The 22,904-nt window shown below is 38.6% G+C and overlaps 1 protein-coding gene across 1 annotated transcript in view; it reads right to left on the reverse strand.

The window, feature by feature from the left end:
• NRXN1 (neurexin 1) overlaps positions 1 to 22,904 on the reverse strand; it is a 733,713-nt gene that overhangs the window by 108,345 nt on the left and 602,464 nt on the right. The window contains 1 exon segment of the mRNA XM_075749468.1: positions 18,881 to 19,052. Within this exon segment, the coding sequence (XP_075605583.1) occupies positions 18,881 to 19,052 (172 nt within the window).

The raw sequence follows: 22,904 nt of genomic DNA on the forward strand, positions 1-22,904 counted from the left end.
GTCTCTTGACAGAAATAATACATTATATAAATGAACAATGGCAAAGGGAAAACACTGTGCGCAGCTCTTATTTTAAATTTCTATTGGTCTGTAGCCCCATGAGTATCCAGTATTCAGGTAGAAGCCATCAATAAGAAAGGTCTTATTAACTATGTGCAAGCATCCTAATTAAGTTTAATCACACTGCAAATTCCAAGGACGGAATAGGACAAACTGTCAAAAGGTCATTGCTCATATTATTGCATTTCACTGTAGCCAGTGAAAGGCTTTGGAAAATTCTATATATTTTTCCATATATTATTTCTGGACCACTTGCAATATGAAAAGTTATCTGAAACAACTAAAAAAAAAATCTTCTGGGGTTAAATTCTGCTCTCGGTTATATGATTTATAAGAGAAAATAGAGTTTGGCCTTCAGTCGTGATCACCAAAGCTACTGCAACTGAACTGCTCTAGCAGACTGTTTGGAGGCAACGCAGGGTGCAGTGAGGATAATTTCATGCTCATTACATGACCAGATTCATAAAAAACATAAGAAATCCAAGGCAATCAGCATCAACCCTCATCAGCAGCACACAAACTAACTTGACTGCAACTGCAAATATTAAAAACATTGATTTCACATTCTTTCACGAAGCATGAAAACGCTAGATTTCACCACCACTATGCCCCAAAGTCCTGGACCATACAGGTGCTTTGTCACGCTCCCTACATCTGCCACGGCTGCGTCAGCTTGTTCTCCTAGGGATATGCATGATTACACACAAGCCGAGGGAAACAACAAAAGTGAGGCCATTATTTGGACAAGCCTTTGCCAAGCAGAAGAAACCAAATGCACCCATACAGATAGAAAATGGCATTTAAGAGATGAAAATCTGTTCTGTATCAGCAGTGCAGCAAATAAAGCAGCCCTTGGCCAAAGCAAGCTCCAGACTTTCAGTTCTGTCTAAAAGTGGCATTTCAATTTGTGTATTTATGCCTTGCAGACATTTTACTATAAGAGAATAATCTATTTCAAATGGAAAGGTTTAAACTTGTACACATCGGGGGTTTTTAACGCTTTTGGCAAGACATAGAAACAGAAACTGTAAATAATAGAAACAGATGCTCACTGAGATAAAAGCAGAGGAGTGCTTTAGGACTGCAGAACTATAATGAGCAGTCCACCACGCAATAGCATAATGGCCGTGGGTAGATTCCCAGCAGTGATTTAGTTTTATCTGTTAAAAGGTGAAATAATCTGATTCCCAAATTATACATTAAAAAAAAGCTTCACTAATATTTTCCATTTAAATTAATCTGTGATATGCAACATGTCACTATAACTTTTTACGAAATAACAGCTCATTTGTTAAAAATCTGCAGCGTTTCCAATTAGCTAAGTATTTTTCCCCTTGTGATTATATTTCACCACAGTTTTTTTGTGTAGTGTGACTCAGGGAAGACTAAGAATTATTGTGAAACATTGTATTTTGCTTTGAGAGTCTGATTTTGAAGAAAATTGAAAACTGCATTGCTCAAATGCTCTGGATTTCTATGTCCAAAACTTCTACAGCTTCCTTCTCTTATGATATAGGAAGTTCTCAAGGGAGGGGAAAGATGGTTACCATAACATAATTTATCACTTTCCTGAAATCCATGCTCCATGACTTCTTGTATTCTCTGTGTAAAAATGGGAGAAAGACCCACTGCTGAATAAAGCGCCTGTGAGGGGGGGCAGGTGTGAGAAAGACTGTCAGCGTTGTCACCAACCACTCCCACGGAAAGTCCATTTCAGTGCACCCTGTTCTGCAAAAGCCCTTAAAGACACACTGAACATCAACCACAGAAGCAACTCTGACGTGCCTTGCTAAATCATGGCCTGAAAGGGCCTTTGAAGCTACGGATCTCTTCTTGGATGTTTTCAGATGACAGCTGGTGTCAAGGTAGCCTTGGGCAAGTAGAAGAGAAAGCCGCTGACTCCAATGCCAGAGCTAACATGTGGATCTGACCTGCACCAGCTAAATCAAGATAGCCCAGTTCTTTAAGCTAGTGCCCAGAACACATCTTCATATGAGGAGCTACTCTCTTTTAAAGTTAACAAGGCCACATTTTAGATCGACAACCCAAAGCTGGCAGTTAACTTTTGTGTAGGTCTAAATTTATTGGCTTGATTTTCAGAGTTAATCTGAGTTGAAACACCAGAATGAAAAAACAATCAATATTGAACTATTTAAGTGTATAAGAATTTACAAGGAAATGTGTAATCACTAGTCAACTATCAATATGTTTAATTTTTCATTTTCTTTTACAAAAATCCATTTGCTGATGCAATATCCAAAAAACAGACTCTACTTCTACTTTGAAACACTTATGAAATGTTAAATGGGGAAAAGAACAACTTTCAAAAGAAAATGGCTCTGCTAGCACAATTTACATACCCACTTTTCCTCAGGAAACCACTTGACCTTTCAAAAACATACTGAAACCCACTATGTTGAAGAAATTAGGTAAGGATATTATAATCTTTCCAGTTTTATGAATTCTAGTAGTGTCTCTAACATGAAGCACTAATGCATTATTAAATATAATACAATACACTATTTAAAGTATTTTTATTTTTAAATGATTGGTACTGAGAATGATGAAGCATTAAATAAACATCTAATTCTAAGCAGATAATACACTAACAGCTAAAACGTGCAGATGGCTTCCAAATAAAATATTAATGCATTCCAGTTTAATAAACATATTCTCAAAACAAAATTCAGGATTCTACATCATTCCATCAATCCACTGTCCACCATCACCCATGACATGGAATTAATAGATTAGACGAGAAAAGGAAACTACCAACAACCCTTGCTTTTATTAAGATGTGCACAGATTTGCAACTGTTTCCAAAGAGAATGCTAGAACTTAGGAAAAAAAACTTTCATGGCTAAGGCTGAAGTAAATCCAATTACAATTAAAATATGTCTAACTGCCAGGATGGATCGTTACCATCAATAAAGCACAATGCTAAAACACGGTTCCAGCAAAGACTGGAGTAATATTCCATTTTGTTTTCAGTGCAGAACACCCATGGCGCTCAGGTCCATAGAGCAATGGCAGATAAGGAAAGCGTACAGACAGCAGATTATTTTTGACAGACTCTTGCAACATGGCTCATCTCTCCAGCTCAGCTGGAAAAGCTGTATGCAGGCTTACTCCATAGAATGCTCTTTAACTAAAGTCAGCTACTGGAAAAAATACATGTAACAAACTGTGAGATATCAGATAGAATGGCTAAGCAAGCGGCTAACTAATAATCATTTTCCTAGCTACCAGGATTTATGGATGTATAAATACACAAACCTGAGAAAGATAAATGATATGTTAGGATTGGGATAATATTTTCAATATTCTCTTTCTGCCCTTTTGCAAGCACATTCTCAATTTAATGAAATAGGACTGACGTGTTTAAGGCATTGTATAGGTGCTGTTTAGCACAGTAATGTTTCTGGATATAGAAATTATACCTGGAAACATTCTTTTTTCTGATTCGACTTGGTTAATTCCTAGGAAGGTATAGTTAATCTGCATTACCAACACAATGCTACCATAGCATTATTCTTATATTGATAATAGACTTCTAATATTGACATAGGCATAATCAGATCTGCATATCACAGAATATGAATATTAAACCACTTGATCCTGGATTCAGCCATAAAACTGTTCTTTGGTTAATTCATAACCTGTAAGGGGCTCAGACAGTTCTCCCAGGGAAATACGTTCTCCTAACATGACGACATGCAGTAGAGGGAAATCTCTCAGCGCTGAATTCCAAGGCTCACTGTTGAAATCACGTGCTCTACTTCTTGTGTGAATTTCTTAGTTCTGGTTATGGCTTTCTAGGAACAGCTAAAGAGCACTGTAAGCATCTAGTGTTTTCTCCCTCTGAAAGCACTTGGATTATAATCAAGTCACTGCATAGTTTTCTTTTTGACACTATAAATCAGTTCAGATAGCACCTTTCTTGGGCTCTTGTTACACATATACCATTTTTTTTTCCATAGACCCCAGGTACAGTTTTGATACCTGTTCTAGAGCTGCTTTCAAAGTGCTGCAAAGGGTGGCAAAATCCTCCCCAGTTCTTACATTTTAGCCTTTTGTGCCCATAAAGCGATTTCCATAAACTCCTTTGTCACAGCACCACATGTTTCATACAGAGCAACCTGGAAGATGAGACCCCCCCACAAGTGACTTCTCAGAATTACACATTTCCAGGACATTGTCTACATTGCCCTAACCTTCACTCCTTCCTCTTAGACCCATACTTTGGCATTTAGCACTGCTGCAGTGCTTTCTGCAACTTTCTTTAAATCCTCCTGGCTCCCCAAGCGATCATGTTCACACACCGCATTTGCCCTGCCCTCACTATAGTTTACTTTTTTTTTTTTTTTTTTTGGTCTTTCTAGCAGAGTCACACATCATTAGCAATGACCTTACACAGACTTCCAGGCCACTTATAAAAGCATTAGATGTTTTTGAGCCCAGTACAGAACCTCACTAGACAAGTTTCCAGACAATGAATGCTCCTCACTGATAACTATTTGTTGTATGTAATATTGAGATTATTAGCTCAAACTGACTAATGAAAAATTAACTACATTCACTGCTCATCACTTCTATGAAGAGCATCCGTCAGCTTCGGGACTGACAGTGAGATGTGCAGCTGTGATACACAGGCTCTCCAAAGTCACTGCAACACCGAACACTGCCCTGCTGCACCTTTATGGATGGTAATTTGGCTCATGAAGGAGGATTTATACGCACAGGATACCTATCAGCACCAGAGAAGTTAAAAGGGGGAAGAGGAACCCTGAAACTTCTCTGACCAAATCCTTCACATGTACCTTATCCTACCACAGCTGTTTGGAATTGACCGTGCAACCGTAACACTGTCTTTGGTTTGAGTTTGTATTTTAATTCAGACAAAAACACACATGAATTTGCATGAGAGAGAAGTACAGGATGAGGACCCTAAGTGAGGTGCTCAAGAATCCTTTGGTTGAAAACAGCTGTGAGGAAATTGCTGTGCTCTGAAAATGAGAGCATATTTTCAAGGCTTAGCCCTACATCCAGCTACAGTTAAACTTTTTGTTCTTTTGAAAAGGGCATATTTATTCCTCTCTCCCTATTGTGCAACTATAATTTTAAAATTTTAAACCAGTAGTCTATTAATGCCCATCAGTTCTGTAAAACAGGAAAATCAAAATTGTCTTTATATATACTTAACCCAGACAATATTGTGTTTGATTCAGTTTTTTAATGTCCACTAAACTCGATGTTGCACCAGAAAGGCCATTTAACTCCTTAGAAATAGTCCACTGAGGAAAATAAACCATTCACATCTCAATTAAACCAATTTGTAACAGGATAATTTCACTGCCTTTTATTCAGTTAACTTCTGCTTGCAAGGGGCTGAAATCAGGATGTCACTCACAATGTTTTGTGCTTCCAATACAGCGAGGGATGTTCAATTTCTGCTAGAAATTTATTTGAAATGGTGTATACTACAGACTTTGACTGTTGTGAAGCTCATAAGGATTCTAGGTCCTATAAGCCATATGAGCTCTTCCGTCTTGTTCTGACAGGTAGTGTAGACTGCAAAAAAGACCCTGTGGTTTAGCTACACCTTGCTAGGGTCAAGGTAACTCTTTGAACATGCCTGGAAGACTCTCAACTTACTTTTAAATGTATGATATAATGCAACAGTCCTGTAGAATTGGTCACAACCAAGTTGCCGCTAATCATGAATCCAAAATATTAAAGAAAAAGTTATTTTGGAAGAGTGGATACTGCAGTTTCAAGATGTTTTCTTTTTTTTTTTAACCAGCAGGGCTTAAGACTGCAGAAAGCTAACCACGTCGCAGGATGAAGAGATGTGTGCACATCTTCTCTCCTGCGTTAACGTGGTACGAAGGGGAGAGTCTAAAGCACGTACATACTCGTACATTCAAGACACCAATGATTTGCGTCCTCCTGGATAGCCGGTTAACATGGTTCAGTCTATGGAAAATATATCTAGGGCAGAGCAGGTTGCCTTTTTCCCTGCTGCAGTATGAATTATAGTGACTGCTGCTGAATTAGTTAGTTTAATGGAAGTTCTTATCCCGAAGACATAAAGTTCTATTCTGCTGTCACACCTCACAACACCAGTAAAATATATCTGGGGACACATGCACAAATGAGCCCCAAATGAAAAAATACCTCATCTTCCAAGAGCACCTAAAACACAATAGCACTGCAGATAAATTAATTTTGTTTTCCATATGATAGATTGTCTGGTTGGAAGGCTCAACATCGCATTGATTTGTTCTGTCCTGAGAAAGGCTCCCATTTCAGACTGACTTCAGGGTTGCCCCAGAAGCTAATGGAAACAAAGTGCATTGCAGAGGGAATATACGGCAGGAGCACGCTATCGCACTCTTCCCTGGCACGCTTTATCAGCCACCAGGAGCATTAATGCCAGTCTTAGAGGAAACGCACGTGTGCACCCGTCAAGTCAGTCATCTAAAGTGAGGGGCACAATCACAACCATATCAACGCTTATTCACGCAAGCGTTACACAAAAGTAATTTTACTGAAGTCAGTGGACATCGGTTTGGCTTAGTGAGTGATACGTTACGTAAAATCCTGCGTAATGTTGAACGAGACAGCTATGAACCTACCAGAGGGCAGGCTGAAGGGAAAGAGAGGAATCTGGTGTTCAAAACTTTGCATTGACAACATGGACCTGCCGCTGGGAGAGAAAAGGAGGAGGACAAATAACTCTTAAGACATTGATTCTATCACTGTTATCGATATTGTATTGTTAAGGAAGCTACAGGGTAGCTAAAATTCCTTGGTAAAGAATTTGATTGAATCATTTTCTTTTTAACCAACACCACATTAATCCTCCATTTTGAATTTATCCTACTACATTGGATAAGTTGTGATGGTGCAGGTTACATGGAAAACATGCAAACCAAACAAAAGTGTGCAAAGGAATCCCTGCATATTGCCAACATTTCCTCTTTTGTGATCTGGCTTTTACTGGGTCTGTTAGTTGATAATGGCCTTCCTGAAGAGGTGAATGTAACAGATTTTCCTTGTCTCATTCTGAGATCTGCTTTCACTCCTACTTTCTTCCTCTAACTTGAAACCCTACAGCTTGTGGTGTTCTTCAGAAATTCCATATCACCCTGTGCCTAATTATGGTATGCAGTTATGGGCACCATCCTTTGCCACAAGACACAAAAGAGCAGAGATCTGTTTCTTTCACTATTTTAGAACACCTTTTTCTGAATCACTGCTCATTTGACATTTTCTTTCTCCTTCAAAACTACATGCATTGTGCCACCTTGCCGTACTTAACTGAAAGGTGTTACACCTTCTGTGATCAAGTAATGACAACCGTGCCACACATTTTATTAAGATCTGAATTTAATTACAAGATCTAGTAACTCTAAAAAGGGATGAGCCTTTGTATTTCACCAAAATATCCAAGATGAAAACTAAAGAAAAAAAAAAAATCTGTCTGCAGACTTAGAGAAGCATTATTATATAGCATTATCTGACAGAAAAACCTGATAAGCTGTCAAATTAAAAAGCTGATTTGGGAAACTTTACTGAAACCACTTTTTGAAAAGAGACTTACTGTAGTCTCTTGTTTGGGTATCACCTAGGCTCTTTATTTAAAGACGGCAGCAGGATGATTCTATGATAGAACAATTTCATAATCTCTCAAAGGGCGGCAGTGCTTTTTTAAAAAAAAAATTTCATTGACTTTGGATAAGCTGTAACAGAGGTTTGCCCAAAGAGAATGGGAAAATAAATCACCATTTTTGTTAACATCAGTCTTTCACATGAACAATAAAATTACACTGAGAGACCTAGATACATGCTGAAAAATACATTTAACCATAACCAAAGAGTAGTCAGAGTTGCATGAATCAGAAAAAGATGCAAGAAACCATTTGTGCAATTACATGTTGGCAAAGGTAAGGTATCATGCTGGCCTAGTTACATCCATCATTTAACTGCTGGTTTGTGACTCAGAAACTAAGATTAATTTTTAATCTATTTTGATTCCTGCTAAATTAGTTTCTTGCATCTTACTATACTGTAGATAACTTGCTGAAGTGTTTCACAGACTTCCTTGTCTTATTTTTAATTCTCTATGCCATTATTTTACACATTGCTATAATGCCTTCTTTGATTCACAACTGAACATAATTGTATGAATACAGGTAGATATCAGCTTCCTATAATACTCATTGAAGATTTTGTCCAGTTGAAACAGACAAAACACAATGCTATTTTAGCTTTGCTTTTGATAAATAATGAAAACAGCATAACAAATTTAATTGTAGGAAACATTCTTTGATTGAGTGATCATGAGTTGACTCAAATTAGTACAAGGACAACTAAAAATAAGTCGGTAAATCAGATTCTTGATTTCAAAAGAACAAAATTTGATAAAGTGAATGAAACCAGATCGTGCAATCAGTCTGAGGGGTTGGACTTAGCCAGGAAAGACACTTGGAAATTCTTTAAGGTAAAGTTTAAAAAATATATAAAATATATGTGTATATTTTTGGACTTGTACCTGCAAGGTTAAAAATATACAAGGGGAAATCTACTAGGCTGAATAACTACACTATCCCAGACTATTATAGGAGGTTAAAAACCCAGACTTGCTCAGCAAAGAAAGCAGTGACTTTCAGAATGAGAAACAGAAATAAATATACAAGTAAAATTGCCAAAACTCAAGCTCAAAGGGCCTATCAAAGAAAATAAAAGAAATTTAAAAGCCAGAGGTTCTTAAGGACTATAAACAAAACAAACAAACAAAAAAAATCATGGAAAGAAGGGGACTAATTTTGTAGTAAGGTTGATGATGATCCACAGGAGTACATTGGACTAACAGGAATATGTCTATGAAAATGTAGATCTCCAGAGCTCAGAAGAAAGCAACGTACATATTCTTAATGAACTTGTGGGGTCAGAAGATGAGGAAGATGATCTCTATCCCAGAACTTAAAAATAACAAGCCAGGAGTTTTTAAATACAGCTATCCAAGAGGGCACGCTACCTCTTGTATTAGCAAATAGAAAATGTTATAGCTTTATATGAGAAGGGGAAAAAAGCCATCCAGTCAAACTGTTTAATCTGACCTTAGCTGTACATGGTGCATTTGAAAGGAAAGAATTAAAGACATGGAAGCAATTGGAAAATGAGATAAAATGCAAAACTTTACCACAATATGTTAGACTAATCTAATAGCTGTATTTGATAAATTAACTCATTTTATAGATTAAGGAAATGAAGTATATCTAAGCATTGAACAAGTAATTTTTCCTCTTCTCCTTCCTCTCTCCTTTCTCACATGTAGGCACCACAACCTGATATCCTGCTTCTGTATCTATTGACAGGTTTCTGAATACAAGGGCTGCTTGTTTTAGGTCACACTCAAGGTGCCCATCTTCCCAGGATGAAAGCCCCTTCCAGGAACTAGCTACTGCACTGGAGTTGTCTTCTCCCTAATACTTCCAACTTCATTAAGGTGTCTTCTTCAGCTTCTTGGTGAGTCATTCACACATATGATAAACAGTCTTTACCTGTTGCATTCAGCCCTGCTAATGTGTCAACTATACCATATTCTGGCCCTCATTGTTCCCCACTATATTACCTATATTTGAAAACTAAAAATCCTGACTAGATATTAGGTCAGTCAGACCTATCAAAGCTCTCCAAGTATTTTGGAGAGCTGATGCCATCTAGTTGAACGGCTGGAAGATCTACATATGCTTAAGTCAAGCAAGTATAATAAACTAAATGACGAGTTCTGCGTTAAGTTAACAACACGAATATCACGGTGAATTCTGAAACTGCGTTGGACTATGCCATAGGAGCTATCACTGAGGCCACTGCAGGTATGTAAGGAAAAATCAGTGGGTTTTGTGCAGGAAAACAACCAGGGTGGAACTCCTAAGAAAGCACCGAGACGAGTTCCAGGACCACTCATCATTGGTATTTTTCTTCACTGATCTCAGTATAAAATATCCACCAAAATATTGGTAACTCTGAAGAGGCTGCAGATATAAGTCAAGAGGAACTGAGCCCTTCCAAGTCAATAAAAGTGACACTAAAACTTATACTGCCAAATGCAGATCACGCACTTAAGATATAGGACCAATCACACCAATTTTTTGCAATAAACTGGGATATTACAAGAGAATTCATGAGGAAATATGTTCAATGGGTATACTAGTAAGCTGCAGAATGATATTGAGTCATTCGGTTTTGAGGTATGAAAAGGGTAAATAAGATCTTAGAATGCATCAGTGGAGACGACTTTCAGCATTAAAGTCTTCATATGTCTTTGCACGAGGTCCTAGTGTTCTCACTATTGTCCATTTCCAGCCACGTGCACTTGAAAAATGAATTCAAAATTAAAAAGCATCAAAAGAAAGGCTATTATGATAAGCAGAGAAATGAGAAAACTATTTTTGTGACAAGATATACAAGAACAAAGTGGGATGAACTGGAAAGAGTTTGGACTGAAAACTGAAAGAAAATTTCTAAGTACAGGAGTTTTCTCCTAAGTTACCCTCTAAGAGAAGCAAGTTATGTGAAGAAGCAGACTTGACCCAGTATATTTTTCTTTCTAATTTCTTAAGGTTTTCTATCACTAACATAACTTTTAAATACACATGGGGAAAAAAGAAATGGGAATGGGAAACAAACAAACCAACCACCCACCCACCCACTAATCCTTTAGAGGGGAAGTGGGTCATTGATTTAAATACAGTTCCATTAATATTTTCTTTAACATTTTAACCACTCTCAGAACTTACTTCTTTTTGCCTACTAATTAATATAATCCATGAGCTGTCTACAGCATTAAACCTTTGTCTTGAGCCAGTGCAATTAATTCAAAATACTTTCTATAAAAATTCAGATGATCTCATCTGTGTACATATCTTCCATATATGAACTTTTCTTTTATTGTTATGTTGCCTATTCAGCAGAGCAAGTTGATTTTTTAACTTTGGGACAAGAATGAAAAATGCTTTGATTGATTAAAATGTTTAAGCTAATAAAGATTTAACAAAATCTCTCACACTAGAAAAAACACAAATGAATTGCATAAACCACTAAATTTTCATTTTTTTAGTTTTAGAATTAAATGTAAAAATTTGGGGGTTTTAAATGCTTGTGGGGTTTTTGTTTGTTTTTTTAAATACCTTTCATTTTGTTTTTTCATTGCCTGTCAAAGGAAGCATATATTGCTTTTTTTTAATTCTTCATTCACTAATCTTTTTCTTCACCACTAATCTTGAAATCTTCTCTACTACAGGCAGTATGTATGGTTTCTAACTTTTGTTTTTTAAAATCAATGTTAATGAATACACAACTTAAGTTTTAAATTATCATACTTCCATTGAAAATCAATGTAGTAGGAATCTGTACCTCAGTTCTCCCTAAGCCAGAATGTGATCCATGAAAGAACTCTATCTTTACCACCAGGGTTGTGTAATTTCTTCCTGAATATTTACACATATGGAACTTTGTAAAAGACTTTGTAAAAAAAAAGAAAAAAAAAGAAAAAAAAGTAAAAAAAGTAAAAAAAAAAAAAAGTACGTTAACTCATTCATATTTATGCCCCATTATCTCCTATCAAACCAGAGTAGCTTTAGTTACCAGTAGGCTGAGGGAGGTGATCCTGCCCCTCTACTCCGCTCTTGTGAGACCCCACCTGGAGTACTGCATCTGGGAGCCCCAGTACAAGACAGACATGGAGCTGCTGGAGGGAGTCCAGAGGAGGGCCATGAAGTTGATCAGAGGGCTGGAGCACCTCTGCTATGAGGAGAGGCTGAGAGACTTGGGGTTGTTCAGCCTGGAGAAGGGAAGGCTCCGCAAAGACCTTATAGCAGCCTTCCAGGACCTGAAGGAGGTCTACAGAAAGCTGGAGAGGGACTGCTTCCAAGGGCATGTAGTGACAGGACAAGGGGTAATGGGTTTAAACTGAAAGGGGTTAGGAGTTAGATTAGACATTAGGAAGAAATTTTTTAGTATGAGGATGCTAAGGCACTGGAACAGGTTGCCCAGAGAGGTTGTGGATGCCCCATCCCTGGAAGTGCTCAGGGCCAGGCTGGATGGGGCTTTGGGCAACCTGGTCTAGTGGAGGCTGTCCCTGCCCATGGCAGGGGGGTTGGAACTAGATGGTCTTTGAGGTCCCTTCCAACCCAAACCATTCTATGATTCTATGATTCCCAGACAGAGACCTCAGCATAAATGGAACTCCAGCGAGACGGGACTCCATGGACACATGAAAGGCCATAAAGAACATTAATGAGTTTTGCTTTCCATATCTGGAAGGATGAGACATTACTTGGTAACCAAGGAACTACTGACTTAGCTAGTATTTTTCCCTTTCTCCTCTTACTAATTCAATGGACTAAATATTTCAGACCCACTTCTTTAGTCTCATTTTATATATATGGCATAAATTTATACATTAAGAATTCACTTGCACTGTATAATTTCATCTTCTACTTATTCCCAGATGGAGAGTTCCTGAGAAGTCCTCCTGTTCTTTCCAAACACTGTTATCTCCAAGGGAAGGAAAGTATTATGAAATGTCCTTGTTTCATTGTCACTGCTAGTTTCTCATGGCAGGAAACTGACATAAAACAGGAGATATTGGGCAGTATCTATTTTACAGAAGCTTATTTGCTGTGAACAAAACTGAAGTCTTTCCCATTGCATTTCCCTCCTGGGATGAAAGTTAGTCTTTATTTTGCCTTTGGGAGCGTTGCCCCCACCAAGTAACGAGAGTACTCCAAGTTTGCAAGCTTTGCAGCTCATCGGAAGAGGGCGTTCTTCAGATCCTTTATGTGGACCATTGGGACTGACTTATCAAGGTGGCAGATCTGACTGTAGTAGTGTCAAAACTCTGATCATAGCAAAGGAAAGCACGTGAGAGAAAACCAAGATCTTTTATGCAAAGAAGGAAGCAAGTGAGAAAAAAGGTAAAGATCGATACGTTGCTGGACAAACAAATAAATAAATAAATTGGAGTCAGAAGACTTACGTTATTTCAGTGTGGAAAACACTGAAAGCCCCATGTTCTAACAGCAGTGGCCAGCGAGGTTTGAAAAATCACCCTATGGCAAATGCAAGGCAAGGCAAATACTGAGTGATCATTTACTTGTTAGGTTCCCACCTCACCTTGACCTCGAGATCACTCCTGGGCACCACAGTTATGCCTGAGAAACAGACCTTCGATTCCTTTCAGAAGTGGCTGTATGGGCTTGAATTTGGAAGATATTTCTAAGCCAACGGCATGCATGTTAGACAACTACATGGATTGCTGGGTAAATACTAATCCACTCAGGAGAAACAACTGTACTGACACAAATGTTTCCTGTTAATTTTATGGTCAATCTGAACACACAAACCCAAGACAAATGGATAACACTTATCTTAATAGGATACATGGTAATAGCTGACTCTTAGCATTTATCTTAAAGTCAGGTGTATCCCATGAAAAGATGGCAGATGCTTTGTCTATTTTTCAGAATGCAGGGACCAAGGGAAGCATTTAAATGAGATGCCCCCTTCCTCTTGGATGTTCTGCGATAACAACCTTTAGCTCACAGGTCCAGAGACAGTCCCTAAGACAATGTCTGCTCACAGAAGTGTGATAACCGTAAGTGATAAAGCAAAAAAAACCCCACCCCAAAACCCAGGACAGAATTATTCTTTATTATACCAAAGTCCCAAGAGCTTCAGCCGCCAATTGCCATATTGCAGAGGTACTTGGCACTAACCATAATGTCCGCCTGCAGTTTGATCTTCTGCCAATGTACATGGACTCTCACACCGGTTGTTCTTTGGTGTGTATGCTCAATTGTAGTTTATCCTCCCCAATCACAGAGATACATCTGTTCCAGTAATCTGGCAGTGTTTTGGACAATCTCTTTCATGTGAGCAACGTGTGTGAGTGCTCGTGCTTGTCAGATCTAGATCTGTCAGACACATCCCTGACAACGTCATCTTATATCCAGAAAATTCTGCATCAGTCTGATTTATGGTGCAAGTCCTGAATAGCAGGTTCCCACTGGTAAAATGATCAGTTGTGTTGCACTTTTTAAAAGAATTAGCATTGGGAAAACTTCCTTTGGAAGTGTGGAGTTATTCACAGAAAAGTGATTCTGAAAATCCTTCACAATAAATGGTGATTATTGTGGCTTTAGAAAGTCACTTAGCTTGTTCTGATATACTTTCCAAGACTGGTAAAATGTGCACCCTTCATGACTAAGGAAGGAAAATTAGAAAATTGAGAAAATTGTTTTTCTTGTTAAATCGATATGGTTATGAGCACTGCTGTGAGAAAGATTTTTTTTTCCCCCTTTTGATTTGAAACAGACTTTCTTTCAGGTAAGGAAGAAAAGGTGGTTTCAAATTAAATGAAATGCCTTGTTCTCAGATTACCTAAATCCCCTATAAACACTGGGCAATCCTGGCAAGGAAAGTCAGAACATTTTATTTAGAAAATACTGAAATTAATATTTTGACATTACTAAACCCAATTTCCTATTATTTTGTTTTTTCGTTTGGCCTTAATTGTTAGTTCAGTTTGACCCAAATTAGCAAGTTCTTTGGTTTTCCACCATGAATGCATTCCTAGCAAATCTACATTTCGGTGTAGGATCATTACCTAACTGAAGGTACAAGAGCAGCCTGTTCATAGGAGCAGCTGGAGTTGCTACTATGGTGCAGTCCATCGCTACAGCAGCAGACGGCCAGCTGGGGAGGGGAATTAAAACTAAAAATCTTGTGAAGCAGACAAGATAAGCCGTAAGGAGCAGAAAGGATCTGCATGGAAAATGGGGTTAGCCTATTGATTAGGAGCTCTGACTGCACAGCCAGCAGTTTTCTCATTCCTGTGTAATATGATCGGAAATTAGTCTGCATCCAGATAACTTCATGGGAAATCACTACCTGAAAAAGAGGCCAAGGAGAAATATTAAAGTTCTTTGGGAAGGTGCAGAGGGATGATGATCATTAAGTAAAGAGATGTAACATTGAATTTAGTTAAGAAAGATGGAATATACAAATCCAGTACAGATCTGGGGATCTTAGTCAGCTGTCAAAAAACTACAACATGCCATTCTCAATCATAGGGCTACCCGTCAGCCACTGACACAATGAGAAAGTGGCTTTGATGGGAGTCCGGAAGAACATACATACCTAAATCTAAACGTCTGTTTCTGAAAATCATCCAGCCATTACACACACTGAAGTTCTTCACATATGTCTAGGACTGAAACACATTTTTCCCGACTATACTCCAAAAGCAGCCAGCCACCTTTACAAGGATAATCATCCTCTAGCACTGGCCACCCTCACCTCTTTTCCATTTACAGCCCTCTCATTTCACGTCATCTCAGATACAAACTGAAGGTCCATTGACCCAGACAAGATTCCTGAGGAAACAACACTCGAGTCTAGTGGGACGGAGAATGATGTACAAGAGAAGCATGCTAGATCCCAGTCATCTCCCAGGATCACTTCTACATTTTATGCAGCTCTAGCATAAAATACACAAAGTAACAGTGGAAGCCCTATGGCACCGCCATATCATACTTTGTGCAAGGTGTCTACCTCCGACTGCTCATAAAGCAATATTAGAGAATCTCATGCGCTACACCAGTTAGAGAGCACTGAACTCTGGGCAGCTCCTGAGACCCAGCACTGAGTTCAGACTCCCTGCAAATCCCACACAGACTTGTGGCAATCGGGGCCACAGCCCTTTTTCAAAAGATGCGTGCTTTGAGTATCAACAGGGGTGCCCACAGCATCCTCCTAGCAAGTGATGCAACACCAACTGCTGTTGGCATTGGGTGCCATTATCTGCAGCAGTTAGATGGGTCTCTGTTAAGGCTACGCAGGTAATGAAACTGGAAAATCTTGAGCCTCTGATCAGAGACTCCTCTTGGAAAATGTTCACTGGATATTTTAAGACACCTGTCACAAACTGGTAGTGTCTTGTAGTCAGACACTCCAACCAGAAGTGTAATTCAGAGTATAATCTTTCCTCGTAAAGGAAGGAGAATTGATCAGTTGGTTTGCTTTAGGCAACCAGTTATTTTTTTTATATTATTTTATTTTTTAAAAAAGGAAATCAAGCATATATAGGAATAGCAAACTTACCAATTAAGCTGCTAATCGTGTTTCTGTTCTTAATTTTAAAAACCCCAGAAGTAGGAGAGATAAGTCTGTGCTTATGTACAGTGGAGCAGACACATTAAGAAATTATGCAGAAAGAAACAATTCAGAAAACAGGCGCAAAGCAAAAAAGAATATTCTTCCTAGCACTGAGATGAAAGCTAATGAGCCCTCACTCATACAGACAAGCTCAAATTCAGTCCCTATTCCACAACTGCAACATGTCCTCCGTCCAAAACAGCAAAGAGCAAGTTAGCTGGTTAACCAGTACTGCCAGGTACTGCTGTCAGTCCCTAAAGCTGCAACATCAGTAGCACATCTAAATTGGATGCAGCAGCACTTGCCAAACTGTGTTGTCTGATATCTTTCAGACGTCACTTTTGGAAATGTTACTTTTAGAACTGGAATGACAGTGGTAGCTTTAAACATGGTGTCATTAATATCTTCAGAGCAGTACCAACCTTGCTCAAAGGCAGCATAGCCTTTAGGACAAGCCTGTGTCTTTTCTAAAAGGTACATTAATACCTTCTTCTCTGAAGAAACAAGTGTTTAAAAAGTGTTTAAATGAAGAGTGCCGAACCTGATGGAGCAGCATGGAAACAAGAGAAAGGTACGGCTAGGTGCTGGCAAGGGAGAAGAGATGGAAGGTGGAAGGGGGAGGATGGATTTCAAAAGCGATGCTATGGCATACAGGACCCATAAAATTTTACTATGGGAAAGGCAAAGAAAATTAAAGGCCAACAGCAGTCTCGGAAGATCCAGCAATAAAGCAAGACAAGGGATTGCGTACCCCGGCTGATGAAGCAACTGAAAATGCCTTGAAATGCAGCTTGTGCATAAGCTGCTAAAGGAAGCTCAAGAAGAGCTAAATTTTTGTTTTCCTTTTTCAAACAAAACATCCAACCTCCTTCCACTCCACTAATCCCATCCAAGGAAATCATTCCATTTTCTAAATTGATCTATGTTTGGTATAAACATCTTCTATGTGCCACTGTCTTCAGAACTGAACTGCAGTTTGTCCTTGTTGTAGCCACTTTGTATTTTCATGAAGAAACAGAAGAAAGAAGAAGGAGGAAAATATCTTTATGGTCATCATTTCAGGTAAAAGAACCAAAAGAAACAAAAAAAAACCCACCCCAAAAATATTTTTTTCCTTTCTGCTACATAGATCTTGATCACAAACTAAGCCGCGCTTCTCCCCAGCTGCCACCATCTTATTTCAGCTACCATTTACCAAATACTGCAAAAGTTAGAAAACGAGGAGGGATAAGAGAGAAACAGGAATATCTGCATATCACAGGACATATTTCATTCAGTATCCTCCTTTCCCTCAAGAGTTTTTCACCTCTCAGAGATGTGTCTAACTTAAAGCCATTGTTTCTAACCACCAGAATTGTCACTCATTCATAAGGCATTAGCACACAGGTGTTGGGTTTTTTTAACAACTCCTACTATACATAATTTCATTTGCGATGTATTCTTTCATTTTTATTTTAAATTCTAAATTATTTCCAAAAAATGATCTGAAGGGTTATATTTCACCTGTGGATTTTTTTTTAAATTATTTTTATTTTTTAAAAAGTCAGGTGAACAGCTGGACTACAACTCAAACACCAATCCAAAAACCCCAAACCCCTAAATGCTAATAATAATAATAGGTACAGGGACTGGCTTATGCATTCCTGATTAGTGAAACATATCCTCCTGTCCCACTCCACCCCCAAAATGAAGAATTTTCTACTTTCCAACAGATAAATCAGAACTGTCATTTATGTAATAGCCAGTGTGCAAATCAGAATACCTTTCATTTAGATCTCTGGATTTGCTGCCTTTTGTTTGATAATATAAACACACACACCACCTGTTAACAGATAACACGCAGATTTGTAAGTTACCATTAATGGCTCAGTAGTCCTATGCAATAAGAAAGGGACTGCGTATCTGAAAAACCTGTTGCCTTTAAAAATGAATAAAATTAGTAACACAGTAATCTTCAGTGCGTGGCATTTGCATAAAATTAAATATGGGCCCGATCAAGGCAACTCTGTATTCACAGGAGCGGTCCTGTTCAAGTAACCAGCATGACTTGCATAAGTAATATCCTGCAGTTTGCATTTGAAGTTAAGGCATCTTAATTTGGTTGGTCGGTTGTACAACTGATAACTGATGCACCTTTTGGTTTATGCCAGCTGGAACACTTCTGCTAAATTCATAAGCTTCAGACTGCTTTAATAACAATTTGTAATTAAAAGAACACAGACAACCTTTTCCTCAGTAAACGTTTTACCCCATCACTCGGAGATCGATTTGGGAGTCACTTTACTGTGTAGCTTTTGTCAAAGCCTTTTTTCCCCTGCCCCCTAAAACAAGAATCCAATAAAAACAAGAAACAAACTCACTATTTCATGCCTTGATAACTGTATCTTTCCACATCCAGTAATAACTTGAATTCGTGCTTTTCGACTCACTTAGGAAATGCCATCATCATAAACTGCATATTGCTCAGGACTCTTTAACTACTTAAGCTAGTAAAACACTATGAAGGAACTGACGTGTTAGAAGAGAAGCAAAACGAGCCAAACTCCACGCATCCCCCACCGCCTTACTCACAAGTGTTTGCGTAAGCCCTTACCTGCTGGGTAACGTTCAATAACTGGCCAGTTGTCCACCTGTAACGTGGCATTGCCACCACTTCTTGTGAAGCGTACTACATGGTATTTTCCATCGTTAATGATTGCGTTGATCTCTTCAATAGAGATGTCATCAGTTCCAACATTAAATTTAACTCCAATTTTTCCCTGGTGCTGCATATTTAAAAAAAAAAAGGGGGAAGAAGAAAAAGAAGAACTAATTAAGAGCTGTTTTAGCAAGAAATAGAGACAGTGTGTCATACAGGGAAAGATTTGTAACAACATCTTCCCTCCTCAGATGTAACTTCTGAAGGCTTGTGTGTGGCAGTGACAAGCCCCCTAACAGTTCAGTAGGTCCAGGACATCTATGTGATGGATAATTGATATTTCATATGAGTTAGTTCACCAAATTGAGTTTTCTCCTTTTCCAAGGGATTCAAACCAAGACGAGGAGGAAAGTTCAAATTTTCTTTCTTTGTCTCCTCCTTCACCTCCATGAGGATTAAACACCATTTTTCCTTTTAGGGTTTCAAAATGGAAAGCATTGCAGTGTCACCTGGAAGAGGTATGAGGATTTTCTGGCTGTAAAAGCTGAGGCCAGCCTTGTATCTCCTTTCTCCCAAACCTCATTCATAATCAGAACCTTCACAAATGATAACAAAGGAGGGAATTTTTTTTTTCCCCTAATGGAGAAATTTTTTTGTATCACATTCCAGCAGCTCTGAATCATTAGGACATGACCTGACCAACTGACTACCAAGGAGAGGAGCAGAAGGTATCTGTGACATAGGGATGGTATCTTGTTCCCGCTAAGGACCAAGGATCTGATTTTTTTTTTCTGGGATTTGCCTGTAAAGTCCTGTGCCTGAGGAGGCCTAGGGCTGAGGGGAGTTTGCACACGCATTCATACTCAGGACCAAGCCTGTAGATTTTCCAGATGATTATGATATTGGGACATTTTCATTTTTATTTTCATTTCATTATTAAGATGTAATGGTACATTAAGATGTATGGGACATTATTAAGATGTAATGGGACATTTACATTTTAACAAAGTTCTTTAATGTATGTTAAAAGTTCAACTTAAGGGCTTCATGATATTTTTTTTTTCTCCTATAAAATCAATTCTATTCCTGAATAAAGACACTTACTAAATTAAGGAAAAAAAAAAAGAAAAGCTCTGCCCAGTATGAGATTAGGGGCTTGTGCATAATAAGTGGCAATTCTACGTGTAATTTCATGACATTGGTACTGGTACTTCCTTCTTAAAAATTAAAAAACTTCTTAAAGTTTTTGCCCTGCCAGATGAAACACAATGAAACATTTTACTTTGTACCTCTTGGTCATTCACGTCAATCTTTCCAGAACCAGCTTCACGTCTCGCACACAGCTTTTGTGTCTGCTCCCTCTCTCGCTTACGACCTTGGCACTACTCCCCGCAGTGAGCGTATCCTGCAGCTCCTCTCTGGAAGTCTCCCAGGCAGTGAACTCGGGAGTTCTTCCACTTTATTTTCTTCTCTTTTTAAATACCTGACTTAATTTTCCAATAGTGCTTACATACTCCAGTTACACAGTTGAGCAGCTGCTGAGCACCTTTGGAGAAAGTCCCTCAAGGCTATGGCACTACGCCACTATCACCTCTTCAGCTATGATCTCTTTTTAAAACAATAAAAGGACCATCCCCTGCTGAGATTTGCATAATGACTCTGTAAAGTATGGGGGCTTTATTTGCTCAGTTGTTTAAATCATGTCCTAAACGTTCCTTTTTTGCGTGCATTGTTTGAACATTTCTCTATTGGCTGGTGTCTGACTTTTCCATACCTACAGGGTGTCAACATGGGATCCACCTTATGTAGCACACCTTGTCTTGCCTCTCGTGCGAGTTGCAGAGCAATCTCCCAGTTAACTTGGGAGAATAAATGTAGCTCTATTTTATTCCAGCTGGTTCAACCGGTTCAGAATAGATTTCCCCCAGTCTTCTCCCATGGAGGCAGTAGCTTATTTGTTTCACCTGTTTCATTCATATGCTTACTCTCTTTATACAGAAATGCATGCAAAGAAATAAACATTGTCCTGGCTCTAAAGCAATCTCCTCTTTTACTAATTTATGAAATGCAGAAAAACGGCATGTAATGATAATGGCATGTGCACCTTTTCACAGTACTTTCGAGAAATCAAAGGCTTTGAGGATTAAAAAAAGCTGACTAATTTTACGGTGATTCATAATTATACTATTCATAACCTACACTTTACATACCTGCTTTCCTATCTGCTATATATATGTATATACATATATTATTTTAGATCAAAAAATGCCAAGGACAAAAACCAAAAACCTTTGTGTGAATAGGACAGGTGTAGGCAAAATTAAAGGCAAATATATGAGCAGCTTTTCCAAAATAAAAGAACGTGGTGCTGCAATGGTTACCAAGTCACCATTTGTAAATGGCCAGGTATTAGCAAGTAAAATGAATGCTTTACAGACTTGAAGGCAGACCTTTAGCCTTGCTTGATACATAGATACTTTTCAGTGAAAAAACCCCGTTTCCTGGACTTCCTTGCATTTGCACAGAAGTACTGTGCACAGACACCAAGCACACAGCTGCAACAGTAAAGAATATCACCCTAATAGTTGATAACATACCATAGTGATTTTTTTTTTACTCTATTTTAATATATTTGCGTAGCTGAGAACATGAAAATCTCCATATTTAAATGACACGTTTTATTTTTTCACATTTCTTCAGCACCTGTGGGCATTTATGTAACCTCCCATAAAACAAGGAAGCAAATCTATGTTTTGAGTTTAAGTCTTCTTTATTATTATATCCATATTTAAGTTTGACTGCTGAACACCACGCTAAGCATGAAATGGACTGCAACCCCATTTTTTGCACAGCCCTTTAGAACCACAAAATAAAATGTGATGCAAAGACCTGACAGTACCTGGGCCCAGACAGATGATGACACTACTACAAAGAAATAAGTCACAACGTGTCAGCTGAGTTGCAATAAGCCTCTCTGTATGTAGATCGTGGGTTTTAAGCCCTTGCATAATCATGCAGTAGTTTGACTCACTGTACTCCTTCTTCACCAGAAGATAACATAAGTCACATTATTTTTCGTTTGTCATTGGTTAAGTCCATGTGCACATACAGTTATTGTGGATCAGCTGATGTACAGTGACCTGTTGAGATAACGTGATCTCAGCCCTGTGATGTTTAATATAACGGGCCTGCATCCCGTTAGAAAGAACGGCTTTTTACTGTGCCGCCTTCTTTTTGGAGCAACATGATAGTGCAGAAAGATAGAATTATAAACCTGAAGCACACTAAATTACTATTTTTGCTTCTCAACCTTTGACAGCCTGTTTCATAGTGCCGTAGTAGAAATTTTCCTTTATCACTTATTCATTCATAGTAATCTTAAAGTTGTTCTTCCCATCAGAAACAGCCTCAGACAAATACCGAATGAGCTGTTCCCTCTGCAGTGCCCTGATGACAGGCACTACAGAAGCATTACTGAGTACTGCAATAAGTCAACGTTACTGTTGAATGATGTTATCCTTGCCAGTGACCTGAAGTAGCACCGCATTTCAGGTTCATATTTCGGGGAGGTCATGTTTGCCCACTAGTGAAGATGATCACTTAGAGCTCCCCTGGTAAAAATAAGCTCTGTACGCAGGGCCCCTACGAGTCCTCCACGCTGTTTACAGTTCTTGGCTCGTGGGGTTTTTTTTTCTCAATCTCACCTGGTTGTGAGAGAACATAGCAATGAAATAAATTACTTTTCCTGTTGTGCCGTTATCTAATCTGAACTGGGACAGCCACAGTAACATAATGGAAACACGTAGGAGATGGGAGAGTCTCCAATATTATTTCCGTGAGAGGCCAGAAGGAGAAGAGCGAAGCATTTCAAGAAGCCGTGTAAACATTGTTCCCTGTCTCTGGAAATTATTTTGAACTTCATATCAGAAGGCGCAATGAATACTGCTAGAACCGTCACACCACCGCCACCGCTCCCTGG

Source organism: Balearica regulorum, chromosome 3 (assembly GCF_011004875.1).
Source record: "Balearica regulorum gibbericeps isolate bBalReg1 chromosome 3, bBalReg1.pri, whole genome shotgun sequence".
Lineage (NCBI taxonomy): Eukaryota > Metazoa > Chordata > Aves > Gruiformes > Gruidae > Balearica > Balearica regulorum.